Consider the following 19,999-nt stretch of genomic DNA (forward strand, 5'->3'; position numbering starts at 1 on the left):
CAGAAAAGGGAAATAATTGAAAGCACAAAGCATATTATTAGTGAATCCAACCTTTAGAAAGGGCAGTAAATTCAGTCCTTATTTTGAAAATCAAAAGGCTTGGGAACACGGAGTCAGAGGAGGCAGCTCCCTAAGACCACGTGATTCCCTGCCCTGGAGAATGTTGCACTCCCCACCCCAGCAACAGCTGCCACTCAGTTATTAACTGCGCCTCTGACAATCCTGGCGTGGGACTGCATACGAAGGCACAGAAAGGAGAGACATAGGGCAAGTGTTTTGTTTTGTTTCGGTTTTTTTACACTTTAATCTTGAATTCGGCATCCAACTTTTCCAAGCTTAATTTTTTCTCTGACACCTCCCACTCAGCCTACTGCAAAAGTTCTTGTTACAACCATCAGATGAAAATGTTTGGCAAACTATTATTATCAAGTGGAATACAGTACTCCTTTTGGTTTGTACATTATTAGTAGTAATAGTGACCATTGTAATGAGTCATTTTTGCTAGTGTTAAAAAAATCAATTCCTTAGAGACGAGCCTTTTACTACAGCAGTTACTTTACTACCAACAGAGGTTTATAAAATGCCAACCACATGCATCAAATGGCACGTGCTTGGAATATGAAGTGGTGCGGAACAGGACCCTTGCCTTGATCAAGTCTAGGATCTAACAGACTCAAAGAACCTTAGGTCAGAGAGTGTGGCCACCCACCCGCTGCCAACTCTCTTCTACAATGACTAAACAGTGGTTATCTCTTCTCCGCTTGAACACTTTAGCAATAAGGGATCTGTTACTCAGTGAGGCCACCCATGCCATCAGACCCTCTTAACTGAAAGATATTTACTAGAAAAGAAAGTCCCATATAAAGAGAAGTTCTGTGGGGCCCCTGGGTGGCTCAGCTGGTTAAGCGTACGACTCTTGATTTCGGCTCAGGTCATGATCTCATGGTTTGAGATGGAGCTCTGCAGTCGGCTCTGCACTGACAGCATGGAGCCTACCTGGGATTCTCTCTGTCCCTCTCTCTAACCCTCCCCCATTCATGCCAGTGCTCCCTCACTCCCTCTCAAAATATATAAGTAAACTTAAAAAAAAAAAAGTTCTGTGGCAGTGGGCATCTGAGTCATGGACACACAAGAGAAAGCACAGTTCCTGTGGTTCCTGAATACGTGCTACCACACATCCTAAATATTTCACTGATTATAGCTACTTAATACTTATGAAATGTTATTTCACTGGTTGGGAAACATTTTCCAAAGAAAAACCTCTTTGCTAACTTATTACTGGAGGTAGTAAAATAGAAGCTTTCTATGTATGTATGTATGTATGTATGTATGTATGTATGTATACACTTTCAATCATTCAGCAGTCTTCAATGCCCTCCCTCTGAGAAGGCACACAGAGAAAAATTAAGGGCTTAAGCTTCAGAGTCCAGCTACTTGACTTCAAATCTCAGCACTGCCACACCACTTAAGGATCCTTATTTATTAGTATAATCAAGTACTGTAATTAGTATTCAAATTACTTAAAGTATGTAAGCCTCAGTTCCCTTCTCTAGAGTATGGGACTCATTAAAACACCTACTTAACAAGGTTTTCATGAGAACAAAACGAGGTAATACAGTGATTAAACTGAGGTCCACAGACAAAGCTCAGAGGTCTGTGACAATTTTTACTTGTGTTGTTATTTCAAACAGAATCTTTTTAAAAATCTGACATAAGCAGGAGCGCCTGGGTGGCTTAGTTGGTAGAAACATGTGACTCTTATTCTCCAAGTCATGAGTTCAAGTCCCACACCAGACCTAGCGTTCACTTTAAAAAAAAGAAAATCTTGGGTTGGGGGACGAGAAACCTGACATAACCATATTCTGAATCAGACATCTACGATACAACCAGGTATACTGGCACATGATTTCAGAGATGTTTGCATTTCTTCCTAGTCTAATGAGAAAATGACAGAAATTAAGTCTAATATGAAATTGAAACATCTGCACTAGGAAAAACATCACCACCATCTGTGCAATGACGTATCTTCTTACAAGAGTGTGCAAAGATAAAAGTGGGGAGGAAACTGTATCAGAGGACACACAGCAGTACAGGCACCCTGACATTGAAGAATCAACCCCAGCATGGCAGCAGTATCATACTAGTGGAAGAGGCTTTAGTTGTAGCCCATTACTATCTACTGAATCATGCCTAACTTTTATGGCTATATTTAAATTATAAATTCATATTCTGGTTATGACATTGTACACGAACTAATGCATAAAGGTTTTACGCCTACTATTACGCTTACATAAGTAACATTTTAATAAAGACAAGCATTTTGTGATTATGCAAGACAATATTCTCATTTGTAGGAAACATATTTACTTATGAGTAAAGAGGCATGATACCTCCTACTCTCAGGTGTTTCAGGAAAAATAATCTGCATATACATATGTGTATATATGTATATATGTGTGTGTATATGTATATATACACACACATATATACACATATGTGTATATATATACACATATATACATATGTGTACATATATACACATATGTATATGTAAATATATGCACATATACATGAGAGAGACAGTGTCAAAGGAAATGGTACAAAATATAAATGGTTAATTTGGTTAAAGAATACATGATAGCCAAGGAATTACAGCACCTGACACTTAGGGGGATCTAGCCCCTCCTTAAAGATCCAGATCCAGAATTCCCCAAAGGATATTATTAGACCAATGACTCTCAGCTGGGAAGAGGGACCCACCATCAGAATCACCGAGTCAGGCATTTTCAGAATGCTTACAAACACCCGTTCTTCCTCTTTGGGAATCATTGCCGCAATAAGCTACTGTCATGGATGGAAATGCGTGGTATCCCTCTCAGGTGTTTTAAGATACCAAGAATAAAAATAACTAATGCAATAAAACAAAACCATCAAATTGGGCTACAAATGATCAGATGGGTGTCCTCTCCATCAGTGCCTATTAGGTAGGCTCAACAGTGTCAAGGTACAGTTAGGAGCACACTTTAGGGAACAAGATGGAGCTAATTAGATTTAACCAAAGGGGAGTAACCAGAATTTGAGCCCTGACTCTAAAACGTGGGAACAATGTAGCCTGAGAACATGGAAGAAGTGTGTCTAAACAGTCACGTTTGCTCACAACTGGTGTGCCAAGACCTCCCGTCCTCTTGAAAGGAACTGATGTCATTCCTGTCTAGTCACCGATATATTCCAGCATGTCTGAATCCTCTGGCTCACTGTATTTTCATGACCCATGTGTTAGTCAAGTCTTCCCAGCACCTAAATGGAGGAGCCAGCAGCAAGTTTATCCAACAAAAGAGATATAAAGCAAATCATGTTTTTTCAAGTGCATTCATTAGTGAATCCTAAAGTCTATTTAATCAGTCATGACCCAACTTTCATAAAAATAAAGCAGAATATAAAGAACAGAACAGGCACATCTCCATGCACTCAGGGTAATTTCTGCTTCATGAAGCTTTTGTATCATTTATGTCAATATATCAGTACAATATAAATGCTTTTCTACCCTGTGCCATGGTCAGAAATGTTTGAACGGTACCCTAACAGACACTGGGAGGAAAAACAAGAGACTAAGAGGATAGAGGAAGAAAGAGACAGGAGCAGATCCAGCCAATATGCTCAAAGCAAAGTGGTGGCTAAAGCCCCTGTAACCTGTGCACACAGCAGCCAGTTACTATACTGATGCAGAGGCTGGTCAGGATCTTGCAGAAAGGAAATTTACCTGCGAAAACAGGACACGAGTGCAACTGATCATCATGTTATAATTAATCAGACAAGCTTTTTTTCCTTTTTAAGGCAAAATAGACTACAACCTATATACATGAAAATATCCCATGTATCAGGGGGGCATCAGTCCCCTCTAATAAGAAAAGCTTGTATTCCTGGCCATTCTTTACTTGGAGGATTATGGTAATTTGCACTTCATCATTCAGTCAACTTGCAGTGAACTTCACCAAGTGAGGAGTTCGTGAATTTCTAGGAGCAAGTGGGTGCAGCAGCAACCCCTACAAAGACTGGCTTGTGTTCCTGTTCTCCCCACTTCAATCACACCAACTTTATCCCATTTTTCCTGATCGTATGCACGCTCATCAGAGCGAATCCAAAGTGCTATCTCCTCCACCAAAATCCTCAAAACCAAAATTTCACAGTTCTTAAAATTATTTTTTTAATGTTTATTTATGAGAGAGAGCACGCACAAGCAGGGGAGGGACAGAGAGAGAGGGACAGAGGATTGAAAGCAGGCTCTGCCCTGACAGCAGCAAGCCCAACGTGAGCCTGAACTCACTAACAGCAAGATCATGACCTGAGCCAAAGTGAGACACTCAACTAATTGATGCACCCAGGTGCCCCTCAAAATTATTTTATTCTAAGTGAAAACGTCAGCAGATACAAGATCTTGTCATCAGAAGTCACATGAACAGAATTACCAAAAATATTTTGTAAAAATCACAATAAAATAAAGTATGTTAAAGACACACCAAAGTGGGGGCGCCTGGGTAGCTCGGTGGGTTAAGCGTCTGACTTCGGCTCAGGTCATGATCTCATGGTTGGTAAGTTAGAGCCCCACATCGGGTTCTGTGCTGACAGCCCGGAGCCTGTTTCAGATTCTGTGTCTCCCTATCTCTCTGCCCCTCCCCTGCTTGCTCGCTTGCTCACTCTCTCTGTCAAAAATAAAGCAAAACATTAAAAAAAAAAATACATAAAAAAAAAAAAAAAAAAAAAAAAGACACACCAAGGTGTTGTTCTAAACATCAGTGCTAACATGTCTTATCCTCAAATTTTGTTCAATTTTGACTACTAAAAATAAACCTGGAAAAAGGTTGGGGTCGTCCCAGCACCAGCATTAATTACGACTGAAAGAAGAGATTCCTGCAGCACAGGGAAAAATGGGCAATCTCATGTTGTATTCTCATTAAGTACCTTCCAGGATTACCCTGGGTGCTGATTAAATCAATGTCTCATGAGCGGTGGAATGATTAAGTAAATGTATTCCTTCTAGGCCATCCAGATAAATGACTATTGTGTGACTACAAAACCACCATTTCACTATTGACTTCAGCTCTACAGTGTACCATTGAGATATTTCTTCTATTCTCTGCTAGTAGACATAATGAAGCCTTAAGGCTATCAGGTATTACAGATCCAAGTCCTAATAGGTACTGTTCTCTTCAAAATACTCAAACAATAACATCTTCAAAAATGCCTACGTTTTCAGTTCTCCATGAGCAAAAGAAAAGAGAATCATTTAGGTCACCTACAGGAGTCGGGAAACCGATCTCAAGTAGTAGAACATTTTTCTGTTTGTAATAAGACACCCAAATCAGATTACATACACAAGACTTTTTTAAATGTTGAGGAGAATGCTAAATGTAAGAGCAATTTACAACAAAAGCTAAAATAGAACTAATCTGGGGCAGAGAAAGCTGATTCAGGCTGAACAAGCCCAAGTAGGTCTTAAGAAATCTACTGGAAGACTCTGAACTTAATGCTCAACTTTGCCTATAAATAAATTTTCACATACTTACATGACTAGATAATAGAAAATACAATGAATGCCTGGTTTTTGAGCTCTGTGCTCCTGTGGGTGATGATGCACAGAGCATCATAGCAAAAAAGTTTCTCAAAAATGTTGCCTGATGTTAATAATAATGACTATAGACATCTTTGGACGTTTTCCCTCTTCTTTAAACGTAAAAAATGATCCTGAGAAACTGAAGTCATTCCAGAGGGATTCCAGAATCATGCCAGAGTCCAAAGAAGAATATTCCAGAATGAAGGCTACTCTGATCGTTCTGGCCTTGTATACGCATATATCCTTACTCTGCAAATCATTAACAGATGTGTTGAACACAGGAAGAAAGTAAGAATTCCTCTCTCCCTTGGCATTATCGTTCTATTTCTATCACCAAGTATGCCCAGTCTCCCCCTTCTATGCATTTTATAGCTGCAAGTGTCTAAGTTCATAAGCTCCATAAAGGCAGTGGCTGTCCCTTGTTCATCTATGTGTGCCCCTTTTACATAAGAATTCAACCCTTGTTCATTGAACTGGTAACTATACAGGTCTGCTGCCTGAACACAGTGACCCTGAAGCTGGGCTCCAGAATCGAACCTGAGAAGGTAGGAGAAAAAGAGAAGATACTTTTACTCTCTACATCCAGGACACGAAGGACAGCCTCAAGGTCATTACTTCCATTTTTCATTTGTATGAACACTATCTTGTTTTACTGATCCTAACTAAATGCGGGCATTATACAACAGAAATTAAAAATACTATCTAGGGGCACCTGAGTGGCTCAGTTGGTTAAGCATTCGACTTCACCTCAGGTCATGATCTCACAGGTCATGGGTTCAAGTCCTGCCTTGGGCTCGATGCTAACACCTCAGAGCCTAGAGCCTACTTCAGTTTCTGTGTCTCCCTCTCGCTCTGCCCCTCCCCCACTCACTATTGGGCGCGCGCTCTCTCTCTCAAAAATGAATAAACATTAAAAAAAGTTTTGTAATACTGTCTAATAAAGTATAAAAACTTCTAAATTAACTATATTCATACTTAATGAAGCTTGTAACTAGCTATTCAAGTCAGCAACATGTACTGCAATCTTAGAGACATGAAGGAGCTTTTCATGCTTTTCAGCAATCTTAGATAAAAGCCCACAACCTGAGTTGCCTCTCCCTAACTTAGCGTCCCTAGGAATGATACATAACATCCCTGAGTTTCGATTTCTTTAGGAAGGGATAATTATACTACACCAATGGATAGTTATATCCCCCCCCCCAACAATCCAAAACCTAAATAAATGTAAATTATGCAAGAGGTTTAAAAAAAAAAAAACAACCCTCTAATTGTTACCTCATCCAATCACTAGTTTAAAGATAACCTTGTGTGAGTGTTGGTGTTAGGAGAGGGTGGGAAGACCCAGGCACACTGATAATACACAGGACTAGAATAAGCCCGACCACAAGCCAACAAAACTGCCCAAAGTGAACAGATTATGGCAATCCCCACCAGGAGCCAAGAGCTAAGATAGGCACTATCTATACAATAGCCCATTTAATCCTCACAAATACTTTGTAAGTGTTATTTCATGTTAGGAATGAGGAAACTGAGGCTTAGAAAAATAAAAGTCCTAGACAGTAAAAAGGCAGAGCTTACATTTTAAGGATATGCACTTTCCAGTCTGCCTATTCATTAAGACTTGAATTGGAAAGTAGTTCATCTTTAAGAATTTATAGTGTATACTGTATGCTAGCCAACTTGACAATACATTATATTTTTAAAAAATCTATAAAGAACTTACCAAACTCAATACCCAAAAAGCAAATAATCCAGTGAAGAAATTGGCAAAAGACATGAACACTTTTCCAAAGAAGACATCCAGATGACTAACAGACAGATGAAAAGATCTCAACATCACTCATTATCAGGAAAATACAAATCAAAACCACAGTGAGACACCACCTCACATTGGTCAGAATGGCTAAAATTATCAACTCAGGAAACAACAGATGTTGGTGAGGATGCGGAGAAAGGGGAACCCTTTTGCATTATTGGTGGGAATGCAAACTGGTGCAGCCACTCTGAAGAACAGTATGGAGGTTCCTCAAAAAATTAAAAATAGAACTACCCTATGACCCAGCAACTGCAATACTAGTTTTTATCCAAAGGATACAGAAATACGAAAATGCTGATTTGAAGGGGCACTTATACCCCAATGTTTACAGCAGCCCTATCAATAATAACCAAAGTATGGAAAGAGCCCAAATGTCCATCAACTGATGAATGGATAAAGAAGATACAGTGTGTGTGTGTGCATGTATGTGTATATAATGGAATATTACTCAACAATCAAAAAGAAAGAAATTTTGCCATTTGCAAAAATATGGATGAAACTAGAATGTATGCTAAGCAAAATAAGTCCATCAGAGAAAGACAAATATCATATGATTTCACTCATACGTGGAATTTAAGAAACAAAACAGAAAGGAAGGAAAAATAAGATAAAAACAGGGAGGCAAACCATAAGAGAATCTTAAATACAGAAAACAGGGCTGCTGGAGTGATGTTAGTGGGGGGATGGACTAAATGGGAGATGGGCAATAAGGAGGGCACTTGTTGGGATGAGCAATGGGTACCATACATAAGTGACAAGTCACTAAATTCTACTCCTGAAACCATTATTACACTATATGTTAACTTGGATTTCAATAAAAAAATAGAAATTAAATAAAAAAAGAATTTATAGTGTATAAAAGCTCAACCTTAGAAATTTTTTTGTTTTTAGCATTTTAGTGCTTAGAAAAAGAAAACTTGGTTCCCACATAAAACAGTCACCCTTGCAAATACTGTTCGACAAGCAATTTTAACTTTGAAAAAGAACTTATTTAAAAACTTAGATAAAAACTTAACTAAAAACCCTAGGATGAGCAGGAAACCCACTTTAACACATTGTGGAATAACCTCATGGAGAACAATGTCATGTTCTTTTTCCTTTCACCTGTCCCCCACCACATTAGTGAATTTTCCCCCCAATATTTGCTGTTTCTCACTCACGCAAATGGAATTTTCAAGACTATTTTCCATCACATACATACGTGCTACCTATGACAGGAATGCTCTTGGATGATTTTTTCCACCTCTAGTTCTCTCCTGGTCAATTTGTCTGTCAAGCAACACATATTTATGTAAACTTCCAGAGTCCCTAAGTGTCTCTTAAGGACTATCTTCACTCAAGAGCTGGGAAGCCAGGAAGGACAGGACTTCCTCGAGTTAACCCTTGGAGCTGTGGTATCCAAAGATGACATTTACAAGACTTACATGTTCTAGCACTTGAAAATGAAAAGGAGAATACTAAGTTGTTCTGAGAACAACCAAAGTTAACTGCACATAACCATCAAACTGTGTGGAGAAACACGTGAGTCTATGATAATGCAGGAGACAAGGGGACACGGGTAAAAGTGCTTTAAAACAGGTTCATGACTTACGTTTTTCATCATCAGCATGCACAAGAGACGCTGCCCTTGACAAAACATCCAATGGCGTCTCCATTCCTGGTTGGAGCCTAGACGGAAAAAAAAGAGAGACAAAGAATAGAATTTAAAGAGAATTCAAAGGACTCCTTAAGAATTCTGGTAGTTAACAATTAGAATGATTCCCCCATGAAATGCAAATCACAATCCTGAGGGTGAAAATCTTCCAATCTGTGAAGAAATGCAGTGGATTTGGTTCAGGCACAAATAGAGGAAAGGGTTAAATTCCATTCTGTGTACTAAGCTAAACCTTGCAGATTCCAGGAAACAGCTAGTGTTAGAACTAAAAGAATGGATATTGTGAATATTCATGCCCATGTTATTTGTGCTTATAAATGTTTATGTGCATGCATAAAAACATGCCCATTCAGACATACCAAGTAAAAAACAGCTTCGGAACAAAGGCTACTCTATGAACGTAGTGGTACTACCAGTCTGAGATTTCTGTTGTGGTGGTGGTGGTTGTTGGTTTATTAGTTTTAACAAAAATGACTAAGCTCGAACCATTCTGTTCATTCACCTACTTAGCTGAGAGACTCTTTGTGACCTTGTCACTTAATATACTCAATGTACTAGTGAAAGGTCTGTGAATTCCAGGGGTGAGTTAAATAGTATTTGAAGTCCAATAAGAATCTTTATTTTAAAATGAGTTAAATGGCATTTTAACTTAAGTAGTATTCTAAGCCCAATATGTTTATCTTTCTTTAAAATTTTTTTATGTTTATTTTTGACAGAGAGACAGAGACAGAGCGCACGCGCATGAGTGGGGGAGGGGCAGAGAGAGAGAGAGGGAGAGGGAAACACAGAATCTGAAGCAGGCTCCGGGCTCTGAGCCGTCAGCACAGAGCCCGACGCGGGGCTCGAACTCATGGACCGTCAGATCATGACCTGAGCCGAAGTCGGATGCAAACAGACTGAGCCACCCAGGCGCCCCTGTGTATCTCTATTTTAAAATATGTTTTGGGGAGCCTGGGTGGCTCAGTCGGTTAAGCATCTGACTTCAGCTCAGGTCATGATCTCACGGTTCGTGAGTTCGAGCCCCACATTGGGCTCTGTGCTGATGGCTAGGAGCCCGGAGTCTGCTTCAGATTCTGTGTCTCCCTCTCTCTAACCCTCCCCTGCTCGCATTCTCTCTTTCTCAAAAATAAATAAACATTAAAAAAACATTTTAAATATGTTTTGTAAGTACCCACTATCACCACCACCCATCACCAATTTATCTACTGCCATGTTTTCTAATAAGCCTGGGTTTTATTTTTAATTGTTTTCTTAAATTACAGCATACATATAAAAGCAAAGACTGCAGAACATTTAAAGATGGTGGGTGGAAAACCTAGAAAATCAGGCCACCTCGCCCAATTTTTCTTTTCCAGATTACTTACACACACACACACACACACACACACATACACAGGCACACATACACAATTACTGGGAAAACAGACATACTCTATTAGTTCAACTGAGAGAAATACCTTCTTAACTATACCCTTTAAAGACAGCAATGGAACACCTGCTTGGGATTCTCTCCCTCCCTCTCCCTCTGCTCCTACCCCGCTCACGTGCCCACACTCTCTCAAAAAGATAAATTAATTAAAAAAGACACTCAGCATTTAATCAGACTTCTTCAACATTTACTGAGTAACTACTAGGTATGTGCCAGTTACAAGACATGGTGGATCAGCTTGCTTTATAATATTCGTATTTCAGGTCCCCAAAGAAACATCAAGTCTTGACTGGCAACGTAATTTCATTCAACAAACGTGAACTATGGGGACGCCTGGGTGGCTCAGTCAGTTAAGGGTCCAACAGCAGCTCAGGTCATGATCTCACTGTTGGCTTCTGAGCCTGAGCCCCACGTAGGGCTCTCTGCCCACAGAGCCCACTTCGGATCCCGTCTCCCTCTCTCTCTCTGCCCCTCCCCTGCTCATTCTCGCTTTCTCTCAAAAATAAATAAACATTAAAAAAAATTATCTACTAGGTGCTGCCAAGGTAGGAAAAAAAAAAAAAATCAAAGGCCAGTAGTTGTTTTCAAAGAGCTTTCAATCTGTACAGTAGACGTGCCTACAAGAAAGTAGTTTAAGGCAGTGTTTTCTAAAGTGTTTTGTACTATATGTTCATATTTTACAAGATAAAATTTTTCTAGAAATAAGTTCAGGAAACACTGAAGTAAACTGAACTAAGCAGCTTCCTGTGCTTGGAATATACTGCTAGGCATTCCTCCTGCAGAGGCTCAGGCAGTGGGGGTATTTACCTCTGGATAGATGAAATCTCTCAAATTTCACTGGCCATTCATTTAACCTGAAACATCTCTTAGGGAACACTTAGGGAAATAATGTCTTAAGGTAAAGTGTGCTAAGTGCCACAATAGTGGTATAAACAAAATCCTACAGAAATACAGATGAATTCTGAAAGACTGTAGAGAAAACAGAACCATGAGCTGAACCTCTGAAGAATGGATAGAAAAGTTCTTCCAGAAAGGAAGAACAAAAGGAGAATCTATTCAGGAACAAGTTGCCCCAATCAGCTAGAAGACAAGAATAAAACGGGAATAGGAAGTAGGAGACAGGGATGGGAGTTTCGATCGGGGCCACATTATGGAAGGACTGAGGGCTCTGACAAAAGTTGGGTTTGATTGTGTACGTGTTAGGGATCCACTGCAACCTCTGAGCAGAGAACGGACTTGGTCATCTACATATTCAATGAAAATTATTCTGATAGGACCATGTAGTCCCATTCTACAGAATGGGAAGCTAAAGACAGGGTAAACAATATGAAAGAGCTACGCAGAAGGTAATGAGGGGCACTGTTAAGGGAGCTGTGGGGACAGGAGAAAAGCAGAGACAAACTGACAGGGTTTGGAAGGTCTCGAAATATGAGAGGAGACAAAGACAAATACTGTTTAGTTTCTTATATGTGAAATCTAGAAGAAAAACAAATTAATCGAGACAGAGAACAGTTTGCTGGTTACAGGGTGGGGTAAGGAGGGGATAGGTGAAAGTGGTCGACAAAAATAAATCAATTGCTCATCAACACCAGAAATGGGGGCTGTCAGTCACTGCAAGAGCAGTGACGTCATAAACCAGAGTTCATTTCTTCTTTTTCAGAGACAAGGGAAGAGGAGTAAAATCAGAAGAATAAAAGAAAATGTAATGGCATTCACATTCATAATCGTCTTGGTAAGATAGAAAAGATCACCTCCTGAGAGTAAGGATTTTTGAACTTGTTCAAAGAAGAAGAAAGGTTTGCTGAACTCCCAAGAACTCCGTCTTAACGTCTTTATCTAAGCCAGTTTCCTATTCAGGCAAGATTTGGGCTTAAAGTCTTTTATTTGGATTAAGTAAATGCTGATAAGCATTCTACTCCATAATACAAAATTTAGACTCAAATTCCTTAATTTCCCCATGAAATTGAAGTTCTAAATGACCTTGCCTTCCTGATCACACACTCTTGACTCTCCTCCAGCAACGTGAAAATTCTAAACCCAGATACCCATTAACACATGCCTTAAGTTATGCAAATTACAAGTGTTGTGCATAGAAGCAAAATATCAAAGCATAAAAACATCAAATAACACAAATAAGTAGATGCAGAATCTTAGCATCTAGGAGATTACATATTTAAATGTATTCAGATACTATGAATTCCAAACCCCCAAGCGACTTAACATTCAAAGTAGGCAGATAAGAGATTAGGTGTTTAAGGTTCACCTGCAAGGCACCTGCCATCTGCTGCAACCTTATTAATGAAACCAATCAATTTTTATTACACAATTATTCTGAGTTCAGGGAAGTACTCAAAAGAAAAGAGAAACAGAAGATAAGATCTCTGCTTTCAAGGAGTTACGTTCTTGTAAGGAATAAGATAACAGACAAATCTTTTAAGGGACTAGGATAAAAAACAAATTTAAAAGAGCATAATAAAAGACAATATATAATTTAAAACCAAAATGTGTACTGTGTGATAAAACAGAGATGAGCATCAGCTCAAAGCGTATACCTTGCGAACATCTATTCTTTGGTTGGTGTGCACATGTGTGTGCCTCTAAAAGCAACTTCAAAGATTCCCTTCCCTAGTTTCTCTCCCTCAGGCTGTCATGCTCCTCTCTGACTTCTCTTATGTACCAGATCACACCATTGGAATATGTCCTGAGTGCAAGGACTCTGTCTTATCCTTACATGTTACAGTCATGTTGGATCAAAAGTCTCAGGAAAGGCACAGAGGCGGAATGAAAACCCGAGACATTCTCACAATGGAGAATCTTGGATAAGGAGCAGTAGAATCTAAGCAGGGTAAACACGATGTGGGTGGACAGAGGAAAAAGCAGAAGGCTAGCCAACCAGGTTCACACTGAACACAGCAGGAAACAGGCAGCAACTATTAGTCCCTGAGCGAGCTGGTGATCTGATGTTAATGAGATTTTCATTTAGCAGTTCTGGGGAGGATGGTCTGACTTGATGAAGTCAAGTGAGAAGTCACTGGAAGCAGATCAGTCAGGAGGCTCCTCCAGGAACCAGGTGTGAGATAAGGGAAGTAGGGGCTGGTTCAATAAAGGTGGGAGATGAGGTCCAGCAACTAGGCATTATCTAGCCACAAAAAAAACCTAAGCAAATAAAGGTGGAAGATAACAGTAATAAAAAAAAAAAAAAAACTTATGGAAAAAAAACTTCTGAATTTTACACCTTGTACAATATCCACAACCCCCCCCCCAAAAAAAAAACAATAAAACATGTTAGTAAAAAGTAAGGGGAGCTGGGGGGAAACAATGATTACAGTATTTGATGGAGGGCCACACAACACTGAGAGGCAAATTAGCAGATTGGTTATTTAAGAGGATGATCTTTGGACACCAACCTGGCTGAGTTTGAATTGGGCTCAGCCACTTCCTATCTGTGTATCCCTGGAAAATGACTTTACCTCTGTGTGTCTGTTTCCTCATCTGTAAAATGGGGATATGAATTAATATTACTCCCCTCATAGGGTGTTATGAGAAATGGATGGCCTTTATATGTATTAATATTTGTCAAAACTTTTGCAAACATATTAAATAAACTGCAAATGATGGTAAACGTATTGAAAAAAGGGTACTGACCACAACTTTACATAGCGATGCCTCTAAGATGGATGAAAGCTGATACCTGAAGGAGAGGAATTAGCCTTGTGAAGCACGGCAGGGAGGAGACAAAGAGCATTTGCAAAATACCCAAGACAGACCCACGCTGGGCATGGAGATGTGGAGGGAATGACCTCAGGGCAGGAAACAAGGGGGAGAGGACAGGAGGTTGTGGCAGGGAATTGGGCAAGGGCAGATCAAGCATACTCTGCAGGGTGTGACAAAGCTGAGATTTTATTCTTTGTCAGTGCAAAGCCCTTGAATAGTCTGAATGGTTTGAAACAGGGGAGAGAAATTCCTGGTTTATTCTGTATCCTTTATGAACCAAAAATCATCTGCTCCCTTTTGCCAAAGATTATGCAGCATCTGGAAAATAAAGCTAAGTACATCTCAGTAACAGGTCCTCCTTTCTGTGACAGTTTTTACACTATAAAATCATGATAAGCAAAAATATAATCACTTGAAATGCTCAGGCCTGAAATGTAGCCCCATTAAGGTGAGAAGAAGATGGTTCTGAAAAAAGACTTCAACTGCACCTGTAAAGGTATTCTACTGTACTGCAATCCACTTCTGGTCTATCCATTCACCTTCATTGGGGATTTTTGACAAATATGAACATAAGTCATCATGAATAGAACATACATTTTGTTTTGTTTTACAAGCAACGGTCAGTATTTTCTGACCCATATTCTTTTCTTTGGACTCCCTTATCGCCAATAATAACGCTCTTACAAATAGCTTAAGGTGCAGAATTAGAGAATAAGAGGTATCAATTCTAAAGCTACTAAAATTTAGGGACATTCAGTGCTAATGACAAGCTCAGCTATAAATTTGAATGCCATTATTTTGGAAGTCCACAAAGAACTGTCCCTTTTTGATCAACAAGAGGACAAAAGCACCTGTCTCAGAAACAGAATTATGGGGCACACGGGTGGCTCAGTCAGTTAAGCGTCCAACTCTTGGTTTCGTCTCAGGTCACAATCTCACAGTTTCGTGGGGTCGAGCCCCACATCCAGCTCTGTGCTGATAGCAGAGAGCCTGCTTGGGATTCTCTGTCTCCCTCTCTCTCTGCCCTTCCGCCATTCATGCTGTCTCTCTCAAAATACATAAACTTTAAAAAAAAATTAAAGAAATAGAATTACAAGATGTATTCAAATTTTTTTTCCAGGCAAAAGAACAGAATTTCAAGATATGTTATGCGAATGTTCTAAGATTTCCCAGGTGAAAGTTACAGCACCAGGACTATCTCACTCCATGGTTCTTCCAAGAACAGTGGCCTAACTACAGTATAATTGAGGAAAGAGTATGAGAACATGAAGCAACCATCCTGGCTAGGGGTGGAAGCCAGTAGAGGTGGGAAGAAGCACATTCAAACCTCCTGATGTTCCTGCCACACTGTCACTTGCCAAAAAAAACAGAAACAGGAAGACAGCACTATCCTGGGTACTGATGGCATCTCCAGTTTCCAGATGCACACTATTCAGTATCTCTAATTCCTGTTGGCCCTGTTCCATCCCTCTACCCCCTGCAATCAGAGCCACTTCCTGGGATAATCTAAACCAGCCTTGGCTAATAAAGTACAACTGGAGCACAAGCCTACAAGTATGAACTCTCACGCCACAGCACAAGGTATGTGACCCTTTTGCCCATCAAGAATTTAGAGGCTTTGAGTCTCTCCTATTTCCGTTAGAACTATATACAGACATTACAGAAAAGGAAAAGGCACCTCACTGCCCTGAAGCAATATCACACTGTGGTCGATCTGATGAGCAGTCTGTCCAGTAGGAAGGATAACCGAAATGAAATTTCAGACCAAATTATCACCAGATCCAGACAGCCACGGGCAGGCATGGCTTTGGGTGCATCAAGAAGGTGAGCATTCCCCTTCTGATTCTTCTCCACAGTGTGTCCAATTGATGCCCCCTGCCCCAGCTTCTTGCAACACATAATCTTCTTGTTAACATCCAATTCTCAGACCATTCCTCTATGTTCTTGCTGAAAATATCTCTCATTTGTGTAATCCTTTTTTTTTCTTCTCAACACTTTGCCATCTGTTACATCAATACAGCCAGAACTTTAGTGGCACAAAACCTAAGTTCAAGCCCTACTTTAACACTTTCACTCAGTCAGTTTCCTTCTAGGCTCTGCTCTACAGAGCTAACACTAATTGTGTGGGCCATTTCACCTCTCCAGGCTCAAGTTTCCTCACTTAGAAAAGCAGTAATGTTGCCTCCTGCATATGGTCACAAACTTGGCGTGTGGATTCAAGGATACAATGTTACTGAAAATGCCCTGTAAATTCAATTGAGAAATATATGTCAGCCTCAAACAGCCACCACCATCTTAAGGTTGTAGGGCACACACTTTTCCAAAGCACACTCATGTAAATTACTTCATTGGATTCTCACTGCAACTTGGCCAAACAAGATTATTCATATTCTCCTACAGATGAAAACCCAAAGTGCCAAGAATCTAAGTGACTTCCAGAAGAAGCTAAGACTAGAATCCAAGTCCCCTGACTCACCATCCAATGCTATTTTTACTCCACTTAAGCTGATTTTCATAAAGACTTTTGAAGAAAAGCAGTTACTTATTTTTAGTTTAAGTTACATCCCTTCCCCCCACCCCCGCCCAAAAAACCTTCCATCATCAACCAAGGCAAGACTTGTAGTCTATGTTCTTTCCCTACACCTTGAGATACATCAGGCAACAACCTGACAGTTTCTCAAGTAAGCAAAGGGAAACAAATCCTCCCCTCTTGCAAACACAAAAACGCTGCCATATTATACTTTCTTTGAACAGAGCTGAGCACGGAGTCACGCGAATAGTAACCAAGCCAGGTGAGAAAATGCTCGCAGAAGATGTTCTGAAAGTAGAACAAAGCAACACTGTCAATAGCTGCAGCCGTAGGTTCCTGGGGCCAATGCAACACGGCCTGTAAACATAGGCCCTCAAACCTTCAGGCTCCAAGAACAGGCTCAGTATTAGGAAGGATGGCTTCTACTCAGTCACGTTCAAGAAAACCTGTTGTCTGAGTTACGATGGATAACGGTTAGGGATCAGTGAATGGTATTTTCAAATGTTCACCTAATTGTTTGTGTTTCTCACCACTTTAAATGGTACACCACATTACTAAATAGAGGCCAGCCCTTATTCAAAATACTCTTTCAAAAGTCATACTACTTAAAGAGCATAAACAGATGGATCCTGTGCTAGGTCAGCGTTCCTTACCGAGGCATATCCCTGGCATGAATACTCGATCCATACTCCATACCAAGTACAATGTCAGGACGTGGCCGCCCTCTGCTTACATACAACTCACTTCTACACATACCCTCTCCTGAAAATGTATCTGAAGGCCAAATGTATTAAATCTGAATATACTTACATGCTCTATGCCCACTTCCAAAGAATTGAAAATATATGTGCATAAAATCCCTAGTTAGGCTGCTTTCAGGTGCTTGCCGACCTCAAGCATAACCCCCAGAATAAGAGTCAGCTGGTGGCAGTCCTTCCAGTGTCCTAGAAAGCTATAAAACTTGCTAAGTTGGGACAGTTCTGTACCCTTCCCATAATGAATGACATCATGCCCCTCCTGTGAAAGGAGACAGTCTGTAGGTTGGGCAGCCGTCCATCTCTCATCCTCCAAAGTAGGATTTGTGAGATGTTGGAATTAAGTAATCCCAGGTGCGCGCCATCAATTCGGCCCTGCCTACTGCTCATCACCACCTCTGATCGTTTCCCAGGGGAACAAAATCCCAGCCAGCTTAGGTGGAATAAAAGGTACCACTCTGGAGGGAAACTCCCAAATGAACGCTCGACTCAACCACCTCTGGTCTTCCGATACTAAAATGACCCAAGTCTTGACTCTATGGACCTCCTTATCTAGCCCTCCCCCAGGGGTGTGGTGTGTTAGGGATGTGCTATTCAGTCATCCTGATGACCCAGCAACACAAGCTAACAAACACTGCTACTGTGCAGTAACTAGATCCTCAGTTCCTGTTCTACAGTTTGGTATCAATGTCAGCCATGCACAGGCAGTATGAAAGCTGACCATGTGCCCGCTGAGGGCCAGCTACGTAAGCCTGATGCTGCAAAACTAAACTTAGGTTACAGCATATTTCCTTTTATGCGAGGCTGCCTGATGCTGGGGTAAAATTCTCACTGCTGGCTGAAGTTCACGTATCTCTCTCAAGGGTCCCCTAGAAACTGTATGGTGGGCCCATATTAACACCACTGTTGTCTAAGGAAAAGATAAGAAAATTCAAGTGTGGACATTTCGTTTAGATGACCAATTCCCACCATTTTTCGACACTGCTGTCAAATAAAACAGAACTATCCTTTTCTTTCTCATGTTTAGGCTCTTGTGAATCTGTCTCTTCATTCCCAAGTCCTCAGCCTTCTATAGCACTGCATATGAAATAAGGGAAACGCGTCATCATTTTTAGTTTACTCTGGATATGCTTGTTCTTGCCGTTTCTCTTATTTGGATACTTAGAATTTCCTATTCACAAGCCCTCAGGTGCCTGTCCTCTCAGAACGAGAGGACACCCAAGAATGAGAAACGTGAATTTGCATCAAAGTCCAAAATGGCAAATTTTCCATAACACCCAGGTCTAACTATATACACTGGTCCAAAATCTCAACTCAGCCTATTAAAGCCTAGATAGAGCCTTCTAACCCATGACACATTCTGTCGTTAGGAAGCACTCTAGTTACCAGCATCAGTAAACATGCTTTCTCATTATTCACAGTAGTCACACTCGCTAAGGTGTCCAGTAACACTGAACTCGTGAATATGAACCACTGCTCCTAGGGGAAGTACACAGTTAGGTTCCTTCAAGCCGCTGGTTACATTTCTGTCAATTGATCAATACATCATCTTGTTTCATGAGTGTTTCTGTTTAAAGACATCTTATTTGAGATCTATTATCGATTCATAAACATTGAGTTCATGGCCAACAGCACTACAATTCATGCCTGAAGGAAGCTTATCTAATGCACACATTTTCCACACATTTTTCCTGAAGGCACATCACAGCCTTCTGGCTCTTGGGAACCCTGGACAGCACTTCAGCACTATGCCTGGGGGCCATTAGAAGCAGCAAAAACACCAACAGAAAGCCTCCAAATGAGAAACATGGGGCACAAAAGAGACCACAAGTAAGAGTACAGTATGAGAGCTGAAACAAGTCAGAGTCTTGCCTTGTTTGACCTCACCTGAGGATGCACACTTGGGGAGACTCAAATTTTTCACCACTCTGTGCATGTGCATGGATGACAGAGACAGTGCTGCAAGTTCGAATTTGAGGTTACAAATAACTTTTACTGAGTAGATAAACTCGCAAATTCGAGGATGGGCTGTATCTGGTTATTGGACCTGAGGTATGAGACAGAGTATATTCCTTAAGATTCTCCTCCTTTGCAAAGGAACTGTCATACTGCATCCCAGGTAGCAAGAATTTTTCTGGTTTCAGCACCTCCTACTTACACTCCGCCTTTCCTACCTTGGCAATTTATACTATCAAAATTTGGCGGTCCAATTTCTTTCTTTCTTTCAAAGTTTATTTATTTACTTTGAGAGAGAGTGAAAGAGTGCGCAGGGGCAGACAAAGAGGAAAAGAGAGAGAATCCCAAGCAGGCTCCTCACTGACAGTGCTGAGCCCAACACAAGGCTCATGACCTGAGCTGAAACCTAGAGTCCAGATACTCAACCAGCTCAACCAACTGAGGCACCCTGGCAATCCCAACTGCTAAGCAGTTGTTGTTGCTATCGTCATTTTAACATGGACATATTCTAAATGGCTGTGACTGTTGGCAGCA

The 19,999-nt window shown here is 40.6% G+C and overlaps 1 protein-coding gene across 2 annotated transcripts in view; it reads right to left on the reverse strand.

The window, feature by feature from the left end:
* The window catches only part of VGLL4 (vestigial like family member 4), a 164,006-nt gene that overhangs the window by 139,573 nt on the left and 4,434 nt on the right, over positions 1-19,999 (reverse strand). For both annotated transcript variants that reach the window (XM_049642751.1, XM_049642750.1), the window contains exon 2: positions 9,019-9,095. In XM_049642751.1, the coding sequence (XP_049498708.1) occupies positions 9,019-9,082 (64 nt within the window). In that variant the 5' untranslated portion in view covers positions 9,083-9,095. The remainder of the gene's footprint in view (positions 1-9,018; positions 9,096-19,999) is intronic.

Source organism: Panthera uncia, chromosome A2 (assembly GCF_023721935.1).
Source record: "Panthera uncia isolate 11264 chromosome A2, Puncia_PCG_1.0, whole genome shotgun sequence".
In the NCBI taxonomy this organism is placed as follows: Eukaryota; Metazoa; Chordata; class Mammalia; order Carnivora; family Felidae; genus Panthera; species Panthera uncia.